Source organism: Zootoca vivipara, chromosome 14 (assembly GCF_965207765.1).
Source record: "Zootoca vivipara chromosome 14, rZooViv2.hap1.1, whole genome shotgun sequence".
NCBI classification, from domain to species: domain Eukaryota; kingdom Metazoa; phylum Chordata; class Lepidosauria; order Squamata; family Lacertidae; genus Zootoca; species Zootoca vivipara.
Window position 1 is genome coordinate 3,189,662 of NC_142597.1, and position 22,134 is coordinate 3,211,795.

Sequence of the window (22,134 nt, forward strand, 5' to 3'; positions counted from 1 at the left end):
TTGGTGTCCATTGTTTTCTTCTTAACGTTGGCAGTACTTATTTTGCAAATAAAGAAATAAATAATTTTAAAATAAAACGAAGGCCAACATTTTTTTGTGGGGGGGGGGAGTAGAGGCTTTGGGGCGGGGGACTCCCGTTCACTTCATCTTCAGATGCACGATGGGCTTTGGTGCACGAAAGCTTTTGTCGTAATAAAAGAGGTTCGCTTTTCCAAAGGCAGCAATCCTGGCGGCGCCTTTGGCGAGACCCTCGTGCCCCCGCCCCCTGGCTGCCCCTGGGAGGTCCTTCCTCGCGGCGTCATGTGAGCGGCGTCCTCCCTCTCCGTATAAATCCCTGGCGCGGCGGACTCGGGCCACGCTGCTGCCCGCGGGGAAGAGCCAGCCAGGGGCCGCTCCGCGCCTGCGAGTGAGATGCTCCGAAGGCGGCGGCGCGTCTTCTCGGTGGCGCCTCTCGGCAGCGGAGGTGGGTTTCTGCGCGGCCCCCGGGAAGGAAGCGCTGCGCCTCGCTTGGCCCGCGCAAAGGGCCGGCATTGCTAATTCTGGTCTCCCCGCACCGGCTCCTGCGAGGAAGACGAGCGAGGTGCGCGCTAGCAAGTCTTCAGGGTCCGCTTTCGTGCTGCTGCCTATCACATACAGGTTTATCACAAGGCGTTTTCACACGTGGCGTTGAAAAGCGTAAATTGCCTTCGTCACGTTCACGCTGTCTTCCTGAGTTATCTTAAAGAAAGCCTCTAGTCTCGCTTTTGATTGCTGTTTTGTACGATGCTGCTCGTGAATGCCTTTACCAATGCAGTCTTAGGAATCCTTACTCAAAAGTAAGCCTTACCGAGCTCCGTGGGGTTTACCGCTCGTTAGTGTGCATAGGATTCCAGCGCAAGTGGACGTGCGAAGGACAACAAATGCCTGTTGAATTGCATGCTGACCTCAGTGTATTTCTTCTGAGACTTATTGAACATAAAGGTAGACACGCACAGGATGTATTTTTGCTTTTCTCTGATGAACGTGCCAGGGCTTTTAAGAGTAATGTCGCCTGTCCTGCAGTTTTGATAAACAGAAAAGCAGCAGTCTGTTTATAAATTTTAAATTGATTGCATATATTTCCTAACAAAATTCGTTTTGCATTTATATTGCTGGAAGCATCAATGCCAAAAACAGAAAGGCATATTAAGATATTGGGGGTGGCACTTAAATCGGGTGTGTTCTTTCTGTGTCACATTTGTGATAGTCACAAGTTTGCATAACTCTGCAAGACAGGCTCAAAGATGTACTTAATGCCCTTGGTAAAGAAAGTTGTGTGTGCACACAAATGTAGGAGACCTTGAAAGAAGTTGGCCCTGGGCACCTGGTCCCTTGTCTTTCTTTTATTTAGGATGTGATTATCTTGTTTTTAAACACAATGGCATTGCAAAATGTGTGTGTTATTTTCTGGGAGGGAAAGTTAGGACAACATACAAGCTGGGGAGCAGACTGAGAAGAAGAGCTTCATTCCAGTGCCTGAATGCTTCCCTCCAGGCGATGGGGAAAACTTTCTGTTGTTTGTTTAGCTTTCCTGGTTTAATTGGTAGAGTTTCTGTAGGATGCTGGACTGGGGAGATTTGGGTTCAAATTTCCACTCAGTCATAAAGCTAAGGGGGACTGGGTCAAAGTTCCTGTTTTTTCAGCCTACCATCTTTTGCATGTTTATTAGGGAAAAAACCAGGATAACCTCCAAGAACATCACCCTAAGTTGCTTCGAGGACAGATGGGGTATGAATGTGATTAATACAATTTTAAATAAATAAAAATTGATATTGGAGTAATGCAATAGAGATTCCTTTTCTTCACTGCTTCCATGTAGGCTCCTAGACTTGAATCTGCCAACACTGGAAAATTTAAGAAAAGTTGAGGTGCAATGCCCATCCATAGAAGAGGGTGTATGGATGTGCTGGATGATTTAGACTGTGTTCACTTTTTTCAGAGTTATCACCATTGAATATAGTACTTCTGAGTGTACTTAAAGTTGTTCATTTATTTGTTTAGTAAGTCTGAATGTGTACTAAATGTGGCAGATTTACTTTCTTGTCCAGTTTGCAGAACTACGTACATTTCAGAACTGGTTTCTCTGTGCTCAACCATGAGCAGAGCTGAACCATTAGTTTTGCTCACTTTTCCATAAATGACAGATTCGTAATCAGAAATTCAGCTGGTTGAGCAACAGAAAGATTTGTGGAGCATTTGAACTGTTGTTCTGTGAAAAGAACTTGGGTGTTTGCAGGTATGTGTCCCAGTTTATTATGCAAGTGTGGAATATTGTGCCTTGCACAACATTTGGAAACTTTACTTTGATACAAGTTTCTAGTCCTCACGGCTGTAGAGAAAAGCTTGTGATCAGCCATTGGCAAAAGCTCAGATCAGAGACTTTCATGATTGATGGCCATTGTTGTGAACAATAGACTCAAGGTAATGTACAATAAAAACAACAAAACACAAAAACAGACAATATAGTCTAAACTAAACTAAACAAAAACCATACAGAATAGATTGATGGCGAAGATTCATTCATTCTGCTGGGATGGGAAAGCTCATTAGAACAAAATGTCTTCAGTTGAAAAGGCATATAGTGTAGGCCTTCTATGGTATTTCTCTATCTGCTACCTTTATTGGCTACCTCACTTAAGTGTCCCATTTCTTTGCAGTCTGCAGATAAGAATTATACATTCCAAGGAATGGAAAAATAGCTCATTAGACCTAGCAATGTTTCTGTGAGACAGAACCCATCTGCTGTAAAGCTGGGCTAGGTCCTGGGCCTGCTATCCATGCATATCTGTCAGGAATGCTTTGATGGAGTTTTCTGCTTGGCAGGGGGTTGGACTAGATGACCCTTGTGGTCTCTTCCAACTCTATGATTCTCACCAAGTAGTTTAAGGTGGAATACATGGCTCTTCAATTTCATTCTCACTACAGCACAGTGAGGTATGGTGAGTAGCCTTTTGCCACCCAGTGCCTTTATGTCTGAGGTGGCATTTGATCCTGGGTTTCCTCAGTCCTAGTCTAACCACTATGCCACACTGACTTGTGTGAACTGGCCCATAATTGTGTCCCAGCAGGGATGGAGAACTTGTGACTCTTCAGACGTAGCTGGGCTACAACTCCCATCACCATCCTATATTGAATCAGATCATACAATCATAAAGTTGGAAGGGCCCAACAGGGTCATCTAGCTCAGCCCCTTGTAATGCAGGATTTTTTTGCCCGGCAAAAACCCTGAGATTAAGCCTCTTATGCTCTACTACCGGCTGAGCTATCTGTGGTGATGGGAGTGGGATCCCACCACCTATCCTTGTTAATGGAAGGTTCTGCTTCCCAAGCACATTTGTAGAAACCTCACATTTCCCTGTAGCAAATTTCAAAACTGTGCACTTTTTCAAATTTCAAAACTCAGCAATCCCATTTCCCAAATATTGGAAGTAAGGCAGCATTCTCATGACTGGCTTTAAGCACAGCTAGAGGGGGTTGGGATTCGGAAGCAGTATTTCTTAAGAAACTTTTGTTGAGTTTGCACTGCTTTCCAAACCAGCTCACTGGATGCAGAATAAGTGGGAGCCCAAGTCTGTTTAAGTTTAATGTAATTTCCTCATGGATCAGTGTAGTTTGGTTTCATTACTCACAAGTTGCCAATACTGTTATTTAGAAAGCAGGTACTGGTACAGTATTACTAAATAGGTACAGTTGGAAGGAGAGAAGGTGAAGGTTTGGATCCATTCCACCTGGAGAGACTTCAGACCATGTAGATCAAAGGGTTCATCTCTCATTTCTTCCAGTACCTCCTCTGCTTCTCCCCCCCCCCCGCCCCCGCCCTTCTACCTCAAGCATTTGGCAGACTCAGGAGAGTGGAGGTCTCTGTAGCAGGACCAGTGGGGCTGACAGCTCTTGATGGAGGTGTGCTGGTTTTGCTGGTTGAAATGATTGTTTCAGATTGCAAGGCGATGGCAGATTCTCTGCAAACAGCTCTGATGTTTCCCTGCAGGGCCCTCCTGGGGCTGGGCATTCTTCCACACTTCAGTGGAACTGCAAAGTCCAGCCAGGCTGATGAAAGACGGAGATATGCTTGTGTTTATGTTCTTAGAATGCCAGAAAAAGAGAGGAAGAAATAATGATGGATCTTCGTTATTGGGCTCTGCTTGTCTGGGAGGAGAGAGAGAGTTGGCCTGAAGGAGCAGACATTGCATAGGATCCTACCACTCCCTCCACGATGCAATGTGGCGTATTTGTTTGTTTGTATTGTGTGGGGGTGGCGCTGTGGGTTAAACCACAGAGCCCTAGGGCTTGCTGATCAGAAGGTTGGCGGTTCGAATTCCCGCGATGGGGTGAGCTCCCATTGCTCGGTCCCAGCTCCTGCCCACCTAGCAGTTCAAAAGCACATCAAAGTGCAAGTAGATAAATAGGAACCGCTACAGTAAACGGCATTTCCATGTGCTGCTCTGGTTTGCCAGAAGCGGCTTTGTCATGCTGGCCACATGACCTGGAAGCTGTACGCCGGCTCCCTCGGCCAATAACGCGAGATGAGCGCCGCAACACCAGAGTCGGTCACGGCTGGACCTAATGGTCAGGGGTCCCTTTACCTTTTACCTTATAGTGGGGGTGGGGCACCAGGTGCTGGGCAGAGTACTAGAGGGCAGGCCTGTGTCTGGACATAAGAGGCGCTGGAGGAGGAAGGTTTTAAATCCGGGTTTCCCAAAGGTGTGAGTTCATGGACTCCACTGATGAGATAGTATAGCTATCCTTGACTCCAACCCAAATTTTTAGCAGTGTAAATATGAGTATATAATCAACATTTATTCCTCACTCATCCTTACTGGAATTCATAACAACTTAAAAAATATGGAAAGCTGCTGGATGTGGAATCATATTGTTAAATTCAGAGGTTCCTCCTGGCAAGTGATGTGTCTTCTGTACATGCCTCGTGCCCTTTATTTCTGTGGCTTGTAGTTCCTGATTCTTGTTGTGTTTCCTGCAGTATTCCTCATAAACTTATTTTGCACCCCAGGCCCTTTAGGTCATTATCCACCCCCTGCAAAACCCCACTGACTCCCATGGGGGTCAATTTAGGAAACTGGTTTGAACAAATAATATATGATTGTTTCAGTTAGTTAAGGAATTTGGCTCTTTGGCAAGTCTGGGATGAACACAAATGGGCCCCTTGTTTCTCTTCTGTGTCCCTCGCCTTCTGCCAGTACTTGGGAATGGTGTGGGTTGAGCCTCGGGGCCTTCGTTCTGCCTGTGGTCTTGCATCTGATGTGTCCAGAGGAAGGTTGCTGCATGCAGAATTACCGTATTTTTCGGACCATAACACACACTTTCCACCTCCTAAAACGGAAGGGGAAAAGTCGCTGCATGTTATGGAGTGAAGGCAACGGATTCCGCGCTGCCCGCTCCTCTCCCTTCGTCGTCGTTGTTGGCAAAGGGGGAGGAGCGGACAGCGCGAAAAGCGCCACTTTCCCGCTGCCCACTCCTTCCCCTTCGCCCACAGCGACAAGGGGGGGAGGCAACATCAGCCTGAAATCAGGTTGGTGCTGCCTCCGTAGCCAGCAGCTGAGGGTTGATAGAAGCGGCTGAAATGGTGCTGTTGCTGCCGCCTCCCAGCCTTTTAGAGGAGGAAAACCAGGAAATTTTTTTTTCTGGTTTTCCTCCTCTAAAAACTAGGTGTGTGGTATGGTCCGAAAAATACGGTAGCTCTTGGTGCATGTGGATTGGGAAGGAATACTTAACTGTCATTGTTACCTCCGAGTGACTTGCAGAGTAAAATAAAATAACGTCAGATAAAGGCAGCAATGCACAAAAACTGAAATGCTCACCTGGCAATATTTTAAAGGAGCAAGTCCTATTCTGTACTCTACCCGGGCTACTCCCCACTTAAAAGATGGGCATAACAAGGAACTACCTTTCCAATCAAAAACCCTAAGCCTGGGTAGAAAGAGGATGTTTTTGCCTGGCACCCCAAAACAGTCTCTGCTCACCTGTGCTGGTGGTGTAGATGCACGAGTGCTTGCTATAGAGATGTCACCCTAGAGACTGAGGTCTTAACTTAAGCATTTTAACATCCACGACAGCTTCTAGTCAAAAGGGGAGAGAGCTCCTGAGCCCAGCCAAAATCCAACCCCCCCCCCATTAACACACAGGTCATGGACCTGGCCAAAAAAAGTTCAATGTATTTATTCTGGAATCAGTTGCAGCCTTCAGAATTCTACGCCACGTTGTCTTGGGGAGGATAGGGCTCTGTGGCCCCCATTTTTATTTCTTTGCAGTACAGTGCATGTACAGTTAGCGATGTAATTCCAATAATTCCAGAGCTTGGCTCAAACATCCTGTCCTCTAAAAACTCCTCTCCTGTGGGCACAGTTGACAAAATCAACACATTCTTTGAATAGGTTCTGGCTCATTATCTTACTCAATTGATTTCTATTCACAGAATGTGAGTTTGATGCAGAAGTCTAAATTCCTGTGCCAGACTGCCACTGTGCCTCCACCCCCATCCAAAAAAGGGCTTTTTTGGCCTCCCCTGCCATATCTGATTCACCCTGCATGTTTGAGGCCACTTTGTTCCAGTCAAGAGAGGCTTCTAGAGTCCAGGGAGTGATCCTGTGTTTCTGGGCCCCTGGTTCCGGATTCTTTGCTGGAAACCAGTCTAACCAGGGCGGAGAGGGTGAAATGGCTGCTGAGTGATACTAATGACCCTGTGACTTCTAAGGAGACTCTCTGTACCCTGGGCTGCTGCTAGGAAGATTAGGAAGAAAGAACTGGATGGGCTAGTGGTCAATTGCAAAGGGGACTCAGATATCTAATGTGCACACTGTATTTGAGAATTACATTTTATTCTGTGTAATAAGAAATTTTGGTGGTTTTACTACATATGTAGCAACTGCTGTGTCCCCCCCTTCCTTTTCCTTCTTTGGATGTTGCCATGGTTTTTGGCTAGTGCAATAACAATCCAATAAATTAAATGTAGGATTCCTTGTTGGGAATGCCCTAGGTTGTTGTGTGGCTCATTTAGATAAGAATGGCACAATACTAGTACTAAAAGTCATAATGACTTTGACTCAAGTGTCCCACCATAGGTCTGGGTGACTCCACAACCTGGAATGCAAGGAGAGGGAATGGAGGGGCCTCCTGCAAAACTGAAGGCAGGCAGACCACCTGCAGTAGGTTTCTGGCTCCCAGTTTTTCAGCAACACGACAGAAAGACTGTCTTTTCTCTTCTAAATTAGGCCTCTGAAATTAAAGTTTTGATTGGCAGAGGGAATTAAAAGTTATTTACTGGTACTTTATTTTTCTCCCACCCTAAAGGAACCCAAAGCAGCAAACAGCAAAATGATAAAAAAGAATGGAATATAAAAAGAATTCTGGAAACTTCTGAAAGCAAACCAAATTCCCCCACAACTCATATTCATAGATTTCATTCCATAAGCAGGGACTGCTACCAAGAAAGCAACATGGCTGTGTTATGGGTCAGTGCCAGCTGAGCAGCACCCAGCAGCAGAATCACAACAGGATCTCCCCTTTCAATTGTAAGGCCTGTCCCTTAGATCCCTGGGTCCTGGGCTGTTTACAACTTTGCATGCTAGCACTAGCACCTTGGATGGGGCCCAGTACCGGTAGTTCGCTGGCATCCAGGGCCACACTTCCAGGACTGCTAATACATGGTCCTACTGCACTGCCCCACCCTCCAATCTGGCAGCTGCATTCTGCACTAACTGCAGCTTCAAGGCCATCTTCAAGGGTAGCCCTATGCAGAGTGCACTGCAGCAGTCCAGACAGGAATTCACTAGGATGCTTAACCAAGGCCAAGGAACTGCTGTGGATCGTACCCTTTTTGAGTATGTTTGCTTGGCTAGAATGTGTTATTGAACTCTGATGGTGCCTTTTTCTTGTCTGGATGGTGGATAGAGAAGGGTATGTGTAGAAACGAGCCTCTTGTGCTATGGTAAAATTGACTTTCTTTATTCTGTCTGCTTTTGCCTCTGGTCCAGGCAGTCCGTCATCACCATGTGGCCCCCAGAAGGTTGCCTGGCCCTTAGGCTAAAAAAGATTCTCCACCACTTTTTTGCACAGTTGTTATCCCTCGGTTTTTCCTTTTTCTGCTGCATATATTTCATTCTATGCTATAAATGTTAAAAATGGAAAACTAGTATTTAAAAATGCAAGTTTTTTAAAATGGAAATTTGGGGAAATAAAAAAAATGCAATCCTGAGTTATAAAACCTAAACTTTATTTGACACTTTAAGGATGTGAAATGCAGGTGTATCTTAGCAGTTACCACATATGTGACACATATGTTTGCTGTATTTGTGATATATAAATTCTTTGGTATTTATTTAAACCAAGTGTTAAGAGATACCTCCAGAGTTATCTTTGTGCTAGTCAGTAAAGGGAGTCAAAAATAAAAACCATCAATGTTATTGTAAACACAAAGGCTTAGGAATTGCCTTTTTTGGCTTAAATTGCATGCATGGATGGAGGAAACTCCTGTTTCTGAAGCTGCAGCTCAGAAGCAAACATTCCAATGATGCAATTAACATAACTTGTCTAACTGCAATGCAGTCACCTTGAGGATGGATGTTAAGCAGGTCTGGGTCTTGTCAGTGCCTAGAAGGGAGACTAGTAGTAGGGTGGCTGAGGATTTTATTTTCCAGGAAAGGAGGAATAGAAATTAAACTAATCAGTTAATTCTGAAATAGAAAGGATTGTATTCAGTGGGGTTCCTACTCAGAGTAAATCCATTGACGTTAATGGACATGTATAACATAGGTTCGCTAATTTCAACTCTTGATTAGAATGAGCATTGGATAAACTCAAAATACCTTACCAAGTGGTTTACACAGAAGAGGGAATTCTTGCAGGTGCAGCTTCCCCCACTTTCCTTGTCTTTTAACCTGGTACCACTGAAATGCCAACTTTACCTGTTTGCCACATTGCAAGCTAAAGATCCTGTAATGCCTCCAATAATCCCAGGAGACAGATTGCACTGCCTTCTTTGCTGGCCCTTTTGCCCACCCTTCTCTCCCAACTGTCCTGTGGGATAAAAATGGGAGTTCTGCTGGCCACAGTAGAGTACAGTGGTACCTCGGGTTACAGACGCTTCAGGTTACAGACTCTGCTAACCCAGAAATAGTACCTCGGGTTAAGAACTTTGCTTCAGGATGAGAACAGAAATTGTGCGGTGGCAGTAGGAGGCCCCATTAGCTAAAGTGGTACCTCAGGTTAAGAACAGTTTCAGGTTAAGAACGGACCTCCGGAATGAATTAGGTTCTTAACCCGAGGTACCACTGTAGCTGTATGGGGGTGGAGATGGTGCGAGGGGAAGGATGAGGCACCTGTCACTCTGGTACTCTGCATCTCCCAGGGCTCACTGCAGCATTGGCAGGGCTAAAGTAGGCATGGAAGCCCTTCGCATGGTTACAGGAGCATTTGTTTTTGAAACTTTTATCCTGCCCTACCTCCAGAGGAGCCCAGGGTGACAAACACTTCTTTAACAAAAAACGGCGTTAAGAAAAAACATACTTAAAACAGTTTAAAACTAAGAACAGATGCAACCAAATCTTATGTCTGGTTAGGCTTGCCAAAACAGAACAGTTTTCAGCAGACGTCTAAAAGGATTCAGTGATGGTACCTGCCTGATGAAGGTGATCCTGCACTAAAGGAACAACTTACAAGCACAGAACGGATGTTTTGTGGATCTTATAGAAGTGCATCTTGAACTCAGTCTGGTAGCAAATGGGCAGCTAGTGCAAATCTTGGAGTGCAGGCACAAAGACTTGTCACTCCTGTTTAGCTAATACAGTATGCTGCAGCATTTTACACTAACTGCAGTTTCTGGACCAAGCACAAGGGAAGCCTCACATAGAGTGCATTGCAGCCTTGTGGTTAACAGTGCCTGTTAAGTTGTTCCGGTCCAGGAACAGGCACATTTGTCTTAGCAGCAGAAGTCTGCTAAAGGCACTCCTCGCCATGATGATGAGGAGGATTAATTGAATCCGTTGTAACTCAGAGTGGGGCACTTGGGGCTCCAGTGGCAGAGCTGGATCCAGGAGCCACCCCAAAGCTGTGTACCTGCTGCTTCAGAGAGTGTTCGTCATCCCCATCCACTCAGGCAATGGACCAATTTATTGGGAAAGAGAACTGTTGTGTATTGAATAGCAGGCACAACACAGGAGCAGAGTAGCCAGGAAGGAGTTAAGGCTAGGAGTGACTGTTTCAGTTAGTTTAATTAGTTTCACCTGCAGTTTGTAGGCTGGCCCAGTTGGCTACATATATATAGAGCAGTAGGCTGGGAGCTGGTCTTTGTCTTTTACTTGTCTGCTGTGAATAAAGAGATTGTCACAACCCCATTGCCTGGACTTATATGCAACAAGGACCACTTGCCACAATTCAAACAAAACTTATCCCCCCCCCCAATCCATCCCACCGTGGCATCCAGACACTGGTCTCTCCAATTCAGATCTTGAGAAGCAGAGCTGAGTGTCACCAGCATATTGTAAAAAGGAATGATCTGTGAACTGGGATGCCTCTGGTTAAGATGTCTCCGTTTACTAAGAGCTTGTTGGATAACCTTAGGCAAGCTGAGTTCTCTAGGCCTCCTTGGTACAATAATTATAGATAATATTGGCCTACCTTAGAGCAGTGTTTCCCAACCTTGTGCCTCCAGCTGTTTTCGGACTACAATTCCCATCATTCCTGACCACTGGTCTTGCTAGCTAGGGATGATGGGAGTTGTAGTCCCAAAACATCTGGAGGCACAAGGTTGGGAATCACTGCCTTAGAGGGCTGTTTGAAAAAATTACTGAAACAATGTCTGTGAGGGGCTGTGAACACTCTGAAAGTGTTGTCTAACTGCTTAGTATTTGTTTTATATAACCTCCTTTAGCACACAGTGTGATGTTTGAAGAGGGGTTTTTTCCTCCCTCTGGCTCTCCCCACTCTCATGTGAAATTAGGGAGAGGCCGTAGATCAGGGGTCAGCAATGTTATACCTGCCTGGGCCGGTCAAGTCCTGCGGAGATCTCTCTGTGGGCCGGATCATGTGCACGCATGCGATTTCTGGCGTCTGGGCATGTGCAGGTGCAATTTCCGGCGCTGTGGAAGCGAGTTGCCGTGCTGGTTTAGCACAGCGCGCGGGGACTCGCCAAGTGGGCGGCTTGGTTCGGGGGTGGCTCGTGGGCTGGTTAAACTGCCCCCGTGGGCCGCAGGTTGCCAACCCCTGCCATAGATTTATCAGCCCTTCTTCTACAGGCTAAGAGCAAGAACACGGATCCCTGTCGCAAGGATGGTTGGCAGAAACCTTTATTTCTGTCATCAAATTAAGTAGAATGTGTGAAAGTTGCTGGGGTCACAAAGTTTGCACAAGACCTCTCTTGTAGCCCCCAGTTACATAATTTTTTGAACAGACCCACTGAGAGAATGAAGACAGGTGGGCAAGTCTTGGCAGTGGTGGCACACACCATTCATGGTCCTTGTGCAATATTCCTTGTGCAGAACCCGTTCCCCCAAGTTCTATTTCCTTAGCACTGTCTTCAGCTCCTCCTTCTCTCCCATCCCTTGTCTGAAGCAAAAGCCAGCGTGATTCAGGTGCATGAGGAATATTCTTGGAATGCATATGTTGCAAGCACACACATTTCCTCGTCCAAAGGAGCTTTGGGGGGAGGAGAGTGGCCAGGGCGGAGTTATCTGCTGGGAAGGCACTATATTTACCTGGATCCAGGTGTTGGGCTTTTCATGATCTGTGGAACAGGGTTGGCCTCTGTCTCAACAATGTCTGCTTCCCTTCTAAATCTCAGGTAGTACCTGGAACCCCATAGAGAACTGCGTGGTGTTGACCTCAGTCAGCATGTTTGAGAGTCTACAGGAACCTCAACTCCAGTGCCCCCTTGACTTGGAGCTGGATGGCAAGATAAACAGCCAGGTGGATCGATTGGATGAGGCTGGCTCCCTAACAGAACCCATTCCCCACCAGCTAGGCTTTTTGCCCGTCAGCGGGAGGTTCCTCAAATCTGAATCGGAGGATTCTGGTGTTGAAATGACCAGCAATGATCACTCTCCCTCCAGCACGGAGGGCTCAGAGAAAAGCTTCTCTTTGGACTGTCTTGATGGCTTCCGGCCTTCGATGGAAGACTCTCCACTACATTCCATTGCAGCTCCCTGCCAAGGCTGCCCCAAAGGTGAAGAGCAGGAGGACCTGGGTCCCATCCAGGATCGTGCCTACTGCCGGAATCTCTCTGCCAGCAAGAAGTTGGCCCAGGTGGTCCAGCGGTCTCAGAAGCACCATCTGCCTCGCCGATCCCCCAGGCAGCTGGGTCAGAGGCCCTGTAGCCCAGTGGACTTGGAGGGCCTGAATTCCTATTGTTTGCACCGGGCAGCGAGCATTGACGAGAATGTGGATGCTGCTGCAGGGGAATTGATTCCTATGTTGTCTGGCAACAGCACCCCAGAGGAATGGAGCCCACAAGGACAGGTAAGAGGGGAGAAAGGTGCACTATTCTGCTGTTTTAAGCCAAGCCAAGCACAGGTCCTCTTTCCCAGGATCCTTTGCAGCAGGTTTTTCAGTTTTAAGCATGGTTTGGCCAAATGCTGTTCTTCCTTTTCTGGGTTCCTTTGCAGTGGGCTCCCCAAGATCTTTTGCAGTGGGTTTTTATTTCTGCCAGGCTAGTCTCCTCTTTGGAGAAGGAATGGTCGTGTGCTGGGAAACAGATCTATAGATGGCTGGAAAGGCGGCTTTTGTGACTGGCTGGCAGAGTATTAGGGACCCAGGACTCTGTGGAAGCTTGCATACTCTCCTGCTGTATCCCAATCTCTCCTCCCACTAGCTAGGTGGGGCAGTTTCGTATGGGAAATGCTCTCCATTCCACCTGATGACGATACCTTGCATAATTGCCTCTTGCTGGAATGTGGCAAGGTCCTTTCCCTCTAATAACATAACACAACACAACACAACATGCACACACACTTTTCTGACCCGGTTTTTAGGAGGAAGGTGCTGGGACACGAGAACTTACTTGGCGTTCCAGTAATCCATCCTAGTGTAATAAATGTGAAATTTTGATACCACAAACTGTTCAGAGCCAGCACCATCTGTTTCCTTAAGGCAGATCTTGGAAATCCTATATTTGTTTCCCCTTCCCCGCTCATAACGGCTAACTCAACTTAGGTGAGAGGTCCAGGACTGACAAAAATAAGTATTTATTCATACTTCAAGAGTTAAACTATGGAACTCACTCCCACAAGATGCAACTTGGATGGATTCAAAAGAGGATGAGACCCATTAATGGAGGATATGAATATCAGTGACTCATGAGAGCGATGTTCTGCTTCTGCTATTGGAGGCAGTATTCCCCTGAATATCAGATGCAGAGGGCGTGGCTGTTCGCCCAGGTCCTGCTTGCAGGCTTCCCATAGGCACCTGTTCAGCTACTGTGAGATGAGCCTTTGGCATGATGCTGCAGGGCTATTCATTAGACTGTTTCGGGAGCCGTTTGCCTCTTCCTCCACTTTAGACTGCTTCTCTCTGGGGCTCTGTTTGCTGTCTACTGTATATGTGCAAGTGAGCTCATATCCCTGATGGCTCCTTTCTTAGGTGCATGAGACTTTGCTGACCATGCCTGGACAGGGCTTACGGTACTTGGAGCATATTTGCCAGATGCTGGAGAAGATCGCCCACCTGCAGCAAGCCAACCTTCAACTTCAGCATCAGCAGCAGATTATGGAGTGCCGGGTGCGAGTCCAGGAATCTGAGAATGTGAGAGAAAGGGTGGTACTGAGGGCTGCCATCCTGAGCATGTTTATTAGAGGGTTATTGAAACAGGTTCATGCTGATTTTGAGTAAATTTGTTGTAAGAAGGAGAAGGCAGTACAGACATTGGGGCAGGAAGTGGTGGTGGGCAGAGATGAGCTCCTTTCATGTGTTGGACTTGACTGGTCAGCAGCAGTATGTGTGGCAGACATTTTTTAGTGCTTTATTTTTCTGTGGAAAATTTTAGTTTCATACATTCATTAGCAAGAATGAACAGGAGCCAATTGCAAATATAGTATTAGGCAAGTTTGGTAGTGGATATATATATATATATATATATATATATATATATATATATATATGCTGTTTCCCCTATTTTAAGACGTAAATAAGCCATAGCAGGATTTTTAAGCATTCAAGGAATATAAGCCATACCCTGAAAATAAGACATAGTGATAGGCGCAGCAGGAATGCCGGCTGTGGCAGGAGAAGGAGGAAAAAAATAAGACATCCCCTGAAAATAAGCCATAGTGTTTTGTTTTGTTTTTGAGGAAAAATAAATATAAGACACTGTCTTATTTTCAGAGAAACACGGTATATACCAAATACAAGCAATTAAAAATTAGATCTTTTTCTATTATCTCACAACATTTTCTGATGCTTAACTGAAAATTTTCTAATGCAAATTACCCTATGCATATTGAAAACCAACATCACCAATCAGCAGCATTCACAAACACACTCTGTGAACAGGAAGGGCTCATTTTATTTACTTACTTCCTTTAAAATCACATATAAGAAGCAGAGAGCAACATTCATGATTCCCCCCTCCCATTTTCCTCCTCCAACGACCCTGTGAGGTAGGCTGAGAGAGGCAGGCCCAAGGGAACTTGGCAAGCCTTGTGTCTATAGGGGATTTGTTCTCACAGGTCATAGCTATGCACTCAACCAGCCTGACTCTTTTGCAGTTGGATCCATAGTCCTGGGATCGTTAATCTCCACATTCTTTCATCTTAGCCCCATTTCAACTGTTGAACCTGAAATGTCCCCCCCCCAATACCTGTTTTTCTTCAACTGATACCATTTTGTCTGACAGGAAGGCTTTTCTGAAGATGTGCCAGATGTCCCCGGGCTGATGACACTTGAAATGCAGGCTGAGGATCCAGCAGCCATGGAAAAGGTGGCAGAAGAGGAGCATCTCAAATCCCACCACTTCCGGGCCCGCTCTGCCTCGGACACGCGTGCACTATGGAGGAGCCCAGCCCGTAACCTGGGTGAGCTGTTGACTCTTGGTTTAAAGGCAAGGCAAGCCATTGGCCCTGATCCCGAGTACCAGAGTATCTTCGCCAGAGCATGCAAGCGTTTCCAGTACAGTGGTGCCTCGCTTAACGAATGCCCTGCTTAACTAAATTTCCGCTTAACGAAAGGATTTTTCGAGCGGAGGTTGCCTTGCTAGACGAATTCGTTTTACGAAAAATTCATCTAGCGAATCGTGGTTTCCCATAGGAATGCATTAAAATTCAATTAATGCGTTCCTATGGGCAAAAAAATAAATAAATCAATGCACCACTGTACTGAGGCAACATACTCATCTGCTGTGCTCATATGACAAATAGGATTCTTATCTTTAGACCTTTTCCCCCTTTAGAAATGTTAACAAAACATTCTGGATCCAGGTTCAGTTGTTTTCTAAGAATATTGTTGATAGCTTTTTAAATAAGTTATGAAAATGTCAGGGCTTTAACATAAGACTACCAATATTGATAGTCACTTTTTCTCTTGTGGGTATATGTTAAGTAATTCTTATTACTCTGAGGCAATTTACAGCTGGAGTTTGATAACACTGAACTATCCTTTTGAAACTAGTTTGTTTGAAACTATTTGTTTGAAAAAGGTTGAAAGTTGTGATGTGGAGCAGAAACTTCTCAGAAAATTCCAAGAAATTTTCTGTTGCTACCTTTTTGTGTATGTGAAGCTGTTTCTGTTCCTAAAAATGCATTGCTTCATAAAATTCATCAATGTAGCAAAGGGATATAATACCAGTTGAGCTGGGTAGCTTCAAAGTTGCAATTAACTTATTCAGATCATTAGAATAAGTATAAACAGATTTTCAGGTCCTTCAGTTTTTTTATTGGAAATTTTAATACACATAACAAAAGTGATCTGTCACACTGTACAACATTTAGAACTGTCATCAAGAACAAAAATGAGTGGAGCTATTTAGGTGTTACATTTAGGAACATGCTCTTGGGAGATGCCTATCTGAGAAAATATAATAAATTTAGACATGGAGGCAAATTGGCAACAAGCCAAAAGGACAGAAGGAAACAAGATTCCACCTTCTGGTTAATTGTGTTCTCAAATGAGACTGAACCTTGATTCAGGCAGTCGTTTTAGCACACACGGCTCATGAAGAGAGCAGAGCCCACAGTTAAATTATGGTTCCAGTGTGATGTAGTGGTTAGAGCAGGGGTAGTCAACCTTTTTCTATCTCCCACCCACTAATGCATCTTTCTTGATGGTAAAATCTCCTTACTGCCCACCAGTGCTTGATGGAAGGAGGATTCAGCTTGTGCCATAGAATTCCCTACCGCCCACCTAGAATCCTGAAACGCCCACTAGTGGGCAGTAGGGACCATGTTGACAACCCCTGGGTTAGAGGGTTGGACCACTGGATGACCATAGGCTACTCCTAGTCTCTTGGCCTAACCTCCCTCACAGGGCTGTTGTGAGGCTAAAACAGGAAGGAAAAGAACCATATCTGCCACCTTGAGCTCCTTGGAGGAAAGGTGGGGGTATAAATGTAATAGGTAAAGGTAAAGGGGACCCCTGACTGTTAAGTCCAGTCGCGAACGACTCTGGGGCTGCGGCACTCATCTCGCTTTGCTGGCGAGGGAGCCGGCGTTTGTCCGCAGACAGCTTCTGGGTCATGTGGCCAGCATGACTAAGCCACTTCTGGTGAACCAGAAACGCCGTTTACTTTCCCACCGGAGCAGTACCTATTTATCTACTTGCACTTTGAGTTGCTTTCGAACTGCTAGGTTGGCAGGAGCTGGGACCGAGAAACGGGAGCTCACCCCGTTGCGGGGATTTGAACCGCCGACCTTCTGATCCGCAAGCCCTGTGCCACCTGTGTCCCATATATTTATTACATATAACTTTATTACATATTTATTACATATATTTACATATTTATTACAAATTTATTACATATAAATGTAATAAATAAATTAAAAACAGGATGTTGGACTAGATGGGCCTTTGGTCGGCTCCAGCAGGGCTATTCTTATGTTCTTATTATTTGATTGTGTTGGGCTAACATACACTTCTGCTGCCATAGGGAACAAGGCTGGTTGCCCTCAGAAGTCAACAGCCCATTCTGCCAGCTCTCCCAGTTTGCTGGATCAGCTAGATGGGGGCTCACACACATTGCCACCAGGCATGAAGCTCAAGGTAGGTCTGCCATGTGGGGTAAGGTGTTCCATTAGGCAAAAAAACAAAACAAAAAACTTCCCATGTGTAGGATTTGAATTAAATCTGGAGGTGTGTGACTGCTGGCACAAAAGAGGCAGTGTGGTATAGTATCTAGACTCTAGAGCATGGGTAGCCAAGGTGGTGCCCTCCAGATGTTGGTGGACTCTGTGAGTCCATCAGCCCCAGGGTCAGGGGTCAGGGGTAGGATGGGTGATGGAGTCCAGCAACATCCGGAAGGCATTGTGTTGGCTTAGTGTTGGGTTGTGTCTCTGGGTTAGAGTGCTGAATTTCCACTGGGGAGACCTCAGTTTGAATCCTCACTCCGCCATGAAATTCACTGGGCAATCTTGAGCCACTTACATGGATGTGTGAATGGCTTAATCTACTTCACAGGATTGAGACCTAAATTTAAAAATGGGGGGGGGGGAGAGAGAGAGAACCGTGTCTGCCACCTTGAGCTCCTCCGAGGCAAGATAGAAATGTGTCAGAAATAATATAAGCAATGCCACATCATTTTACTTAAAAATCTTTGTTGTACAGTACAGTGGTGCCTCGACTTACGAATTTAATCTGTTCCGAAGGCACCTTCGTAAGTCGAAAAACACCATTGGAAACGCGATTTCCCATAGGAATGCATTGGAAATGGAAAAATCCGTAACCCTATCTAAAAATTCGTAAGTCAAAAAATCCCTATCTAAAACCGCCGCATTTCCCCCCCCCCCCGGATGTCGAGACATTTGTAAGCGCACGGCCATTACCCCAATTTATAAGACGAAAAATTCGGTTGTCTAGTCATTTGTAAGTCGAGGTACCACTGTACTTCTAAGTACTATGGTATAATTTTTTTGTATGAATAAACTACAATCATATTCTATGGTAACATGATCTATGAGAAGGTGGGGAACACTATTCCATGGTTCCATTCTTTAAAAAAATCAGCAAGAGTTTACCATGAGGGTTGCCACCACCTTCCTTTGAAAAATGGATGACTAGGAGAAATGGAACATGTGCCACACCCCTCCCCAACAGAACTTCCCAATGCTGCGGAAAGCAGTTGCTGTTCTTGCCCTTCCATGCCTCTTTCAATGGAATGCCATTCCTTTCAATATCAGCTACAAAATTATGTCATTGGCTTCTAAAAAAAGCAATTTTTTGCCAGGCATTTTTAGAAAATCAGTTTGATTCAGTGTTGGTCATTTGTTTTTGTTTGTTAAATGTTATATTATTTTGATGATTTTATTGTACACTGCCATAGTATATTGTTTTTATAAGTTGGAAGTTTAAAATAAATTTGAGCTAAATTTTGCTGGGAAGCAGGTGGAAAGTGGTTGGAAGGGCAACAATCCCCCTCAACTTATACATTGTAAACGTGGAAAGATCTACCCTGAGTTGGGCAAGTTAAGTACAACAGGGTGGCATAAAAGATTTTAATGCAAATTAGTTTGCTCATAAGTGACACTAACCCCGTGTTCTCTGAGGTCTGTCCTCATTATGCTCAGCACCAACTGGGTAGCACTCAGGTCACCCACAGGTGAGCTATAATCCTCTTGGGTGTAGACACGAAGAATAACACATTCTTCAGTAAAATGGCAAAGAAGGGATCAAAGATTCCTGGCTGTTTGTTTCATTTCTGCGATGTTGTGATTATGGCTGGTATAAACTTCATGTACCCTGGGAAAGACCCAGTCTCTCCACATTGTGTTCTCTTTCTCTTAGGACCACTCTCACTGGGGCAAAGTCAAAGGGCTGATCAGCAGGATTACGAGGAAATCTGTGTGGGCCAATGAACCAATCCCATCTGGCGAGCCTGCCCCCAGCAGCAGGCAGTGTAGGTAAGATGATGATGTTGATGATTAAAAAATTTATATGCCACCCATCTGACTGGGTTGCTGTGGCTGTTTATGGCGTGAAAGCTGCTATAAACAGATTTGCCCGGCACACTTCTGACCAGGCTTTTAACAGAGTTGAAATACAGTCAGCAATGAAGCATGAGGAAATCGGACCCTAGTCTTCATTGATGACCAACACACAATTGTTCTACACAGATTACTTTATTGCCTGTCATTAAGCTTAATGTTTGCTTGCATCCTCTCAGCAGATCAAAACCGAAAGTCTCTCTTTAGTCACACTCACATAACGTACTGCGCATGTCCATGACTTCACTGTCTTATCTTTGAACCTGTGTAAAAAAATCCAGCTTCACAGTCAGTTTCATCTTAAATGCAGAAACTCACGAAGACATTGTTCTGAAAATGAATGACCAAATACCCCCAACAGTCGCCCCAGCCACTCTGGGCTCCCAAGAAAAAATAGTAAAAACACAACATCACACACTTTGCCTCTTTTGGAGTGTACCATTGGGGACTCCTCAGAGTCAGACTTGGTGTAGTGGCATTGAGCATGAGTCCAGTCTTCCAGTAGATCTTACATATTACCTTGAGAAAATGTGTTTGTTAAAAGTGGAGCTCCGATTTCCAGCTTCCTCATGCGTAGGGAAAGAAACTTTACTAATGCCAGGCAATTTGGATATTGTAGCAACCTGTGTTGCAAGCAACCTATTGAGTGGGTGCCTCCCACTTGGAGTCTCCTATCTGATCTCCCTCATCCCTTTTTATTTTCCTTACAGAACATATACCATATTGGACAAAGAAGAATCCCAACCCAGGTGGCGTTTCCTGCCCACTCTGGGGGCAAAAAAGCACAGATCGAAACACCTTTCCATGCGGTGAGCCACAGGTTCTCTTGGAGGTATGGCAGGTCTGGGGGCCCCATGTCAGTGCTGTCATGCACATGGACTGTTCTTCCCTTCCCTGTGAGCTTATCGGGAGCCGAAATGTTCCACCCACTTTGTGAGGGTGGTGAGATTTGAATCCCCCTCCAGCGGAAGAGAGAAGAGACTTTCAGATAAAGAATGGACACACAAAAGCCCCCACCTAGCAAAATGATTCTCTACTATGAAACCTTTCCAACCAAGTGAAAACATAACCGCTCACTGCAAGCCACAGTCTGCAAATTGGAAGCCAGCCTTGTGAGCAAATCCTTCCTCCTCTTGTAATTTACCCCTTCTGTTGTGTTTTATTGTTTTCACATTACATATGCACCACTGCAGTAACGTAAACTATGCATCAGCATGGGCTTTGTAAACCATAGTTAGGAGGGGACCTGGTATAAATTAACCATGATTTGTATCAGCACATATATTGTATCGTGTTGGGTCTCTATTTACAAACCAGTCTACAGAGAGCCAGTTTTATATTGGCACATAGCCTCATTTTCTTTAGCCTGCCCTTCTTTTTATTTTTATACACTGTCTTTGGGACAGATCTCCCTGAGGCTGGTCCTCTGGAGAAAACAGGTTTTAGGTCTGTCTCATACACACCACCAAAAACATCACCATATTTGGCGTTAGAAAGATCCTTTTCCATAATTGCCAACTCTCCTAAGATTTTAGGCTGCCATCTCATTGATTAGGAGTGTGGGCATAAAATCTCATGTGAGTAGTTGCTAGGTGAGGACGATGGCTCAGAGGGGAGAGGATAGACCTCCTCATCTCCACTAGGAAATCCCTGCATGGCAGAATGTGAAATAACTTATTGGCCCTGCCTTTAATTATGATTTGCCTTATTAAACAAATGACTGACACTCCACATCTTTTTGTATGTGCTATATACAGCAACTTCACATATGGAGTGAGCCCTGTATATATTTATATGGCCTAATGGTCACGCATGTATGTGTATATAGATGGAAATTGATATATTCACAAGTTATATAAAAATGAGGAAAATAAAACTATTTGCAGACTTTTTTACATTCTGCCTTTGAAATTATGTTGGAAGAAAGTTATCTGAAAGTTCAATAGAATGCAGTGGAGTGTGCCACTTCAGCCTGGGGTGGGGAACATTGCATATCTGAAAGGACCTCCATGGGGTGTGTATGGAGGAATTCCCTGCATGCGTAGCATGTTGTGAGAACATAAGGAGAGCCTTGCCAGATGAGACTTTGGGTCCATCTAGCTCACCATCCTGTTCCACAGGGCCAAACAGATACTTCCATGAATCCCACCAAGAAGGGCTTGAAGACTCCTGCCTGGAAAACCTGGCCTGGAGAGCTGCTGCCAGTCAGTGCAGATGATCCTGAGCTAGATGGACCAATGGCTTGACCTTGTACAGTGGAACCTCATGTTACATACCACCCTCCTTATGAATGCTTTGGGTAACGAGCTCCGCTAACCCGGAAGTAACGCTCCTTGCGGCGTGACGGCAGCAGGAAGCACGCCTCATGTTAAGAATGGTTTTGGGCTACAAATTGACCCCTGGAACGGATTAAGTTCGTAACCCGAGGTACTACTGTATATGGCAGTTTCCTAAGTGTATTGTGAGATCAAATTACAACCTAGCAGAAATTTAGGAGAAATCAGAGAAGCTGCACTTAGTTCTGTTCTCTTCTACCTTATTATTTATTTACTAATTTATTAGTTGCTGAATGCCTTGAACAGGATTCAGCGAGGACTTTTACTTTAGAAGTTCTTTGTGATTTGTTGGCAGCAAACAAGTGCCCCCCCCTAAATTTGGGGTTTCACTAGAGAAGGATCTTTGCACTTAACTGTTTTCTTCTCTTCCTTTTCCCTCCCCCACTGCTTTCCCTTTGATGTAACAATAAACATCATGGCTTGTTGGATTTGCCCTCCTGTGTACAGCTTGGAGAGGAAGAACAGAGTTAGATTTGGCCTGATAGATCAAAGGCTTTTTCCCAAACAAAAGCACTGGGCATCTGGTGCCTGTTGTACAGACTCTGTCCGTAGCCCCCTGCTGTGTCGTTAAAAGCAAGGAAGAGCAAGGAAGTCTTGAGTTACATCAACGTATAGAGTGGGTGACGTTTGATCAAGATAATAAAGGGCTG

At 45.1% G+C, this 22,134-nt stretch overlaps 1 protein-coding gene across 5 annotated transcripts; it reads left to right on the forward strand.

The window, feature by feature from the left end:
- The first annotated feature begins 271 nt into the window (after positions 1-271).
- Positions 272-21,043, forward strand: C14H8orf58 (chromosome 14 C8orf58 homolog). Of its 5 annotated transcripts, none has more exons than XM_035140093.3 (7): positions 272-463; positions 11,810-12,483; positions 13,603-13,764; positions 14,855-15,032; positions 17,099-17,211; positions 18,949-19,064; positions 19,859-21,043. In XM_035140093.3, exons 1-7 carry the CDS (start codon positions 412-414, stop codon positions 19,959-19,961), a joined length of 1,398 nt encoding a protein of 465 aa, XP_034995984.3. In that variant the 5' UTR covers positions 272-411; the 3' UTR covers positions 19,962-21,043. The 5 variants fall into 5 exon arrangements, with proteins under 5 accessions (XP_034995984.3, XP_088513939.1, XP_088513940.1 ...); XM_088657813.1 differs by having other exon boundaries at positions 306-463; positions 13,603-13,740; XM_088657814.1 differs by having other exon boundaries at positions 373-580.
- The last annotated feature ends 1,091 nt before the right edge of the window (positions 21,044-22,134 follow it).

Excerpts from the sequence above, each read along its gene's own strand:
- C14H8orf58 (XM_060283082.2), top strand. The coding sequence starts at position 900 with ATGCCTGTTGAATTGCATGCTGACCTCAGTGTATTTCTTCTGAGACTT. Across the intron at positions 961-11,809 it reads GAGACTTATTGAACATAAAG|GTAGTACCTGGAACCCCATA; the intron begins GTAGACACGCAC and ends TCTAAATCTCAG. Across the intron at positions 19,065-19,858 it reads CCCAGCAGCAGGCAGTGTAG|AACATATACCATATTGGACA; the intron begins GTAAGATGATGA and ends TTTTCCTTACAG.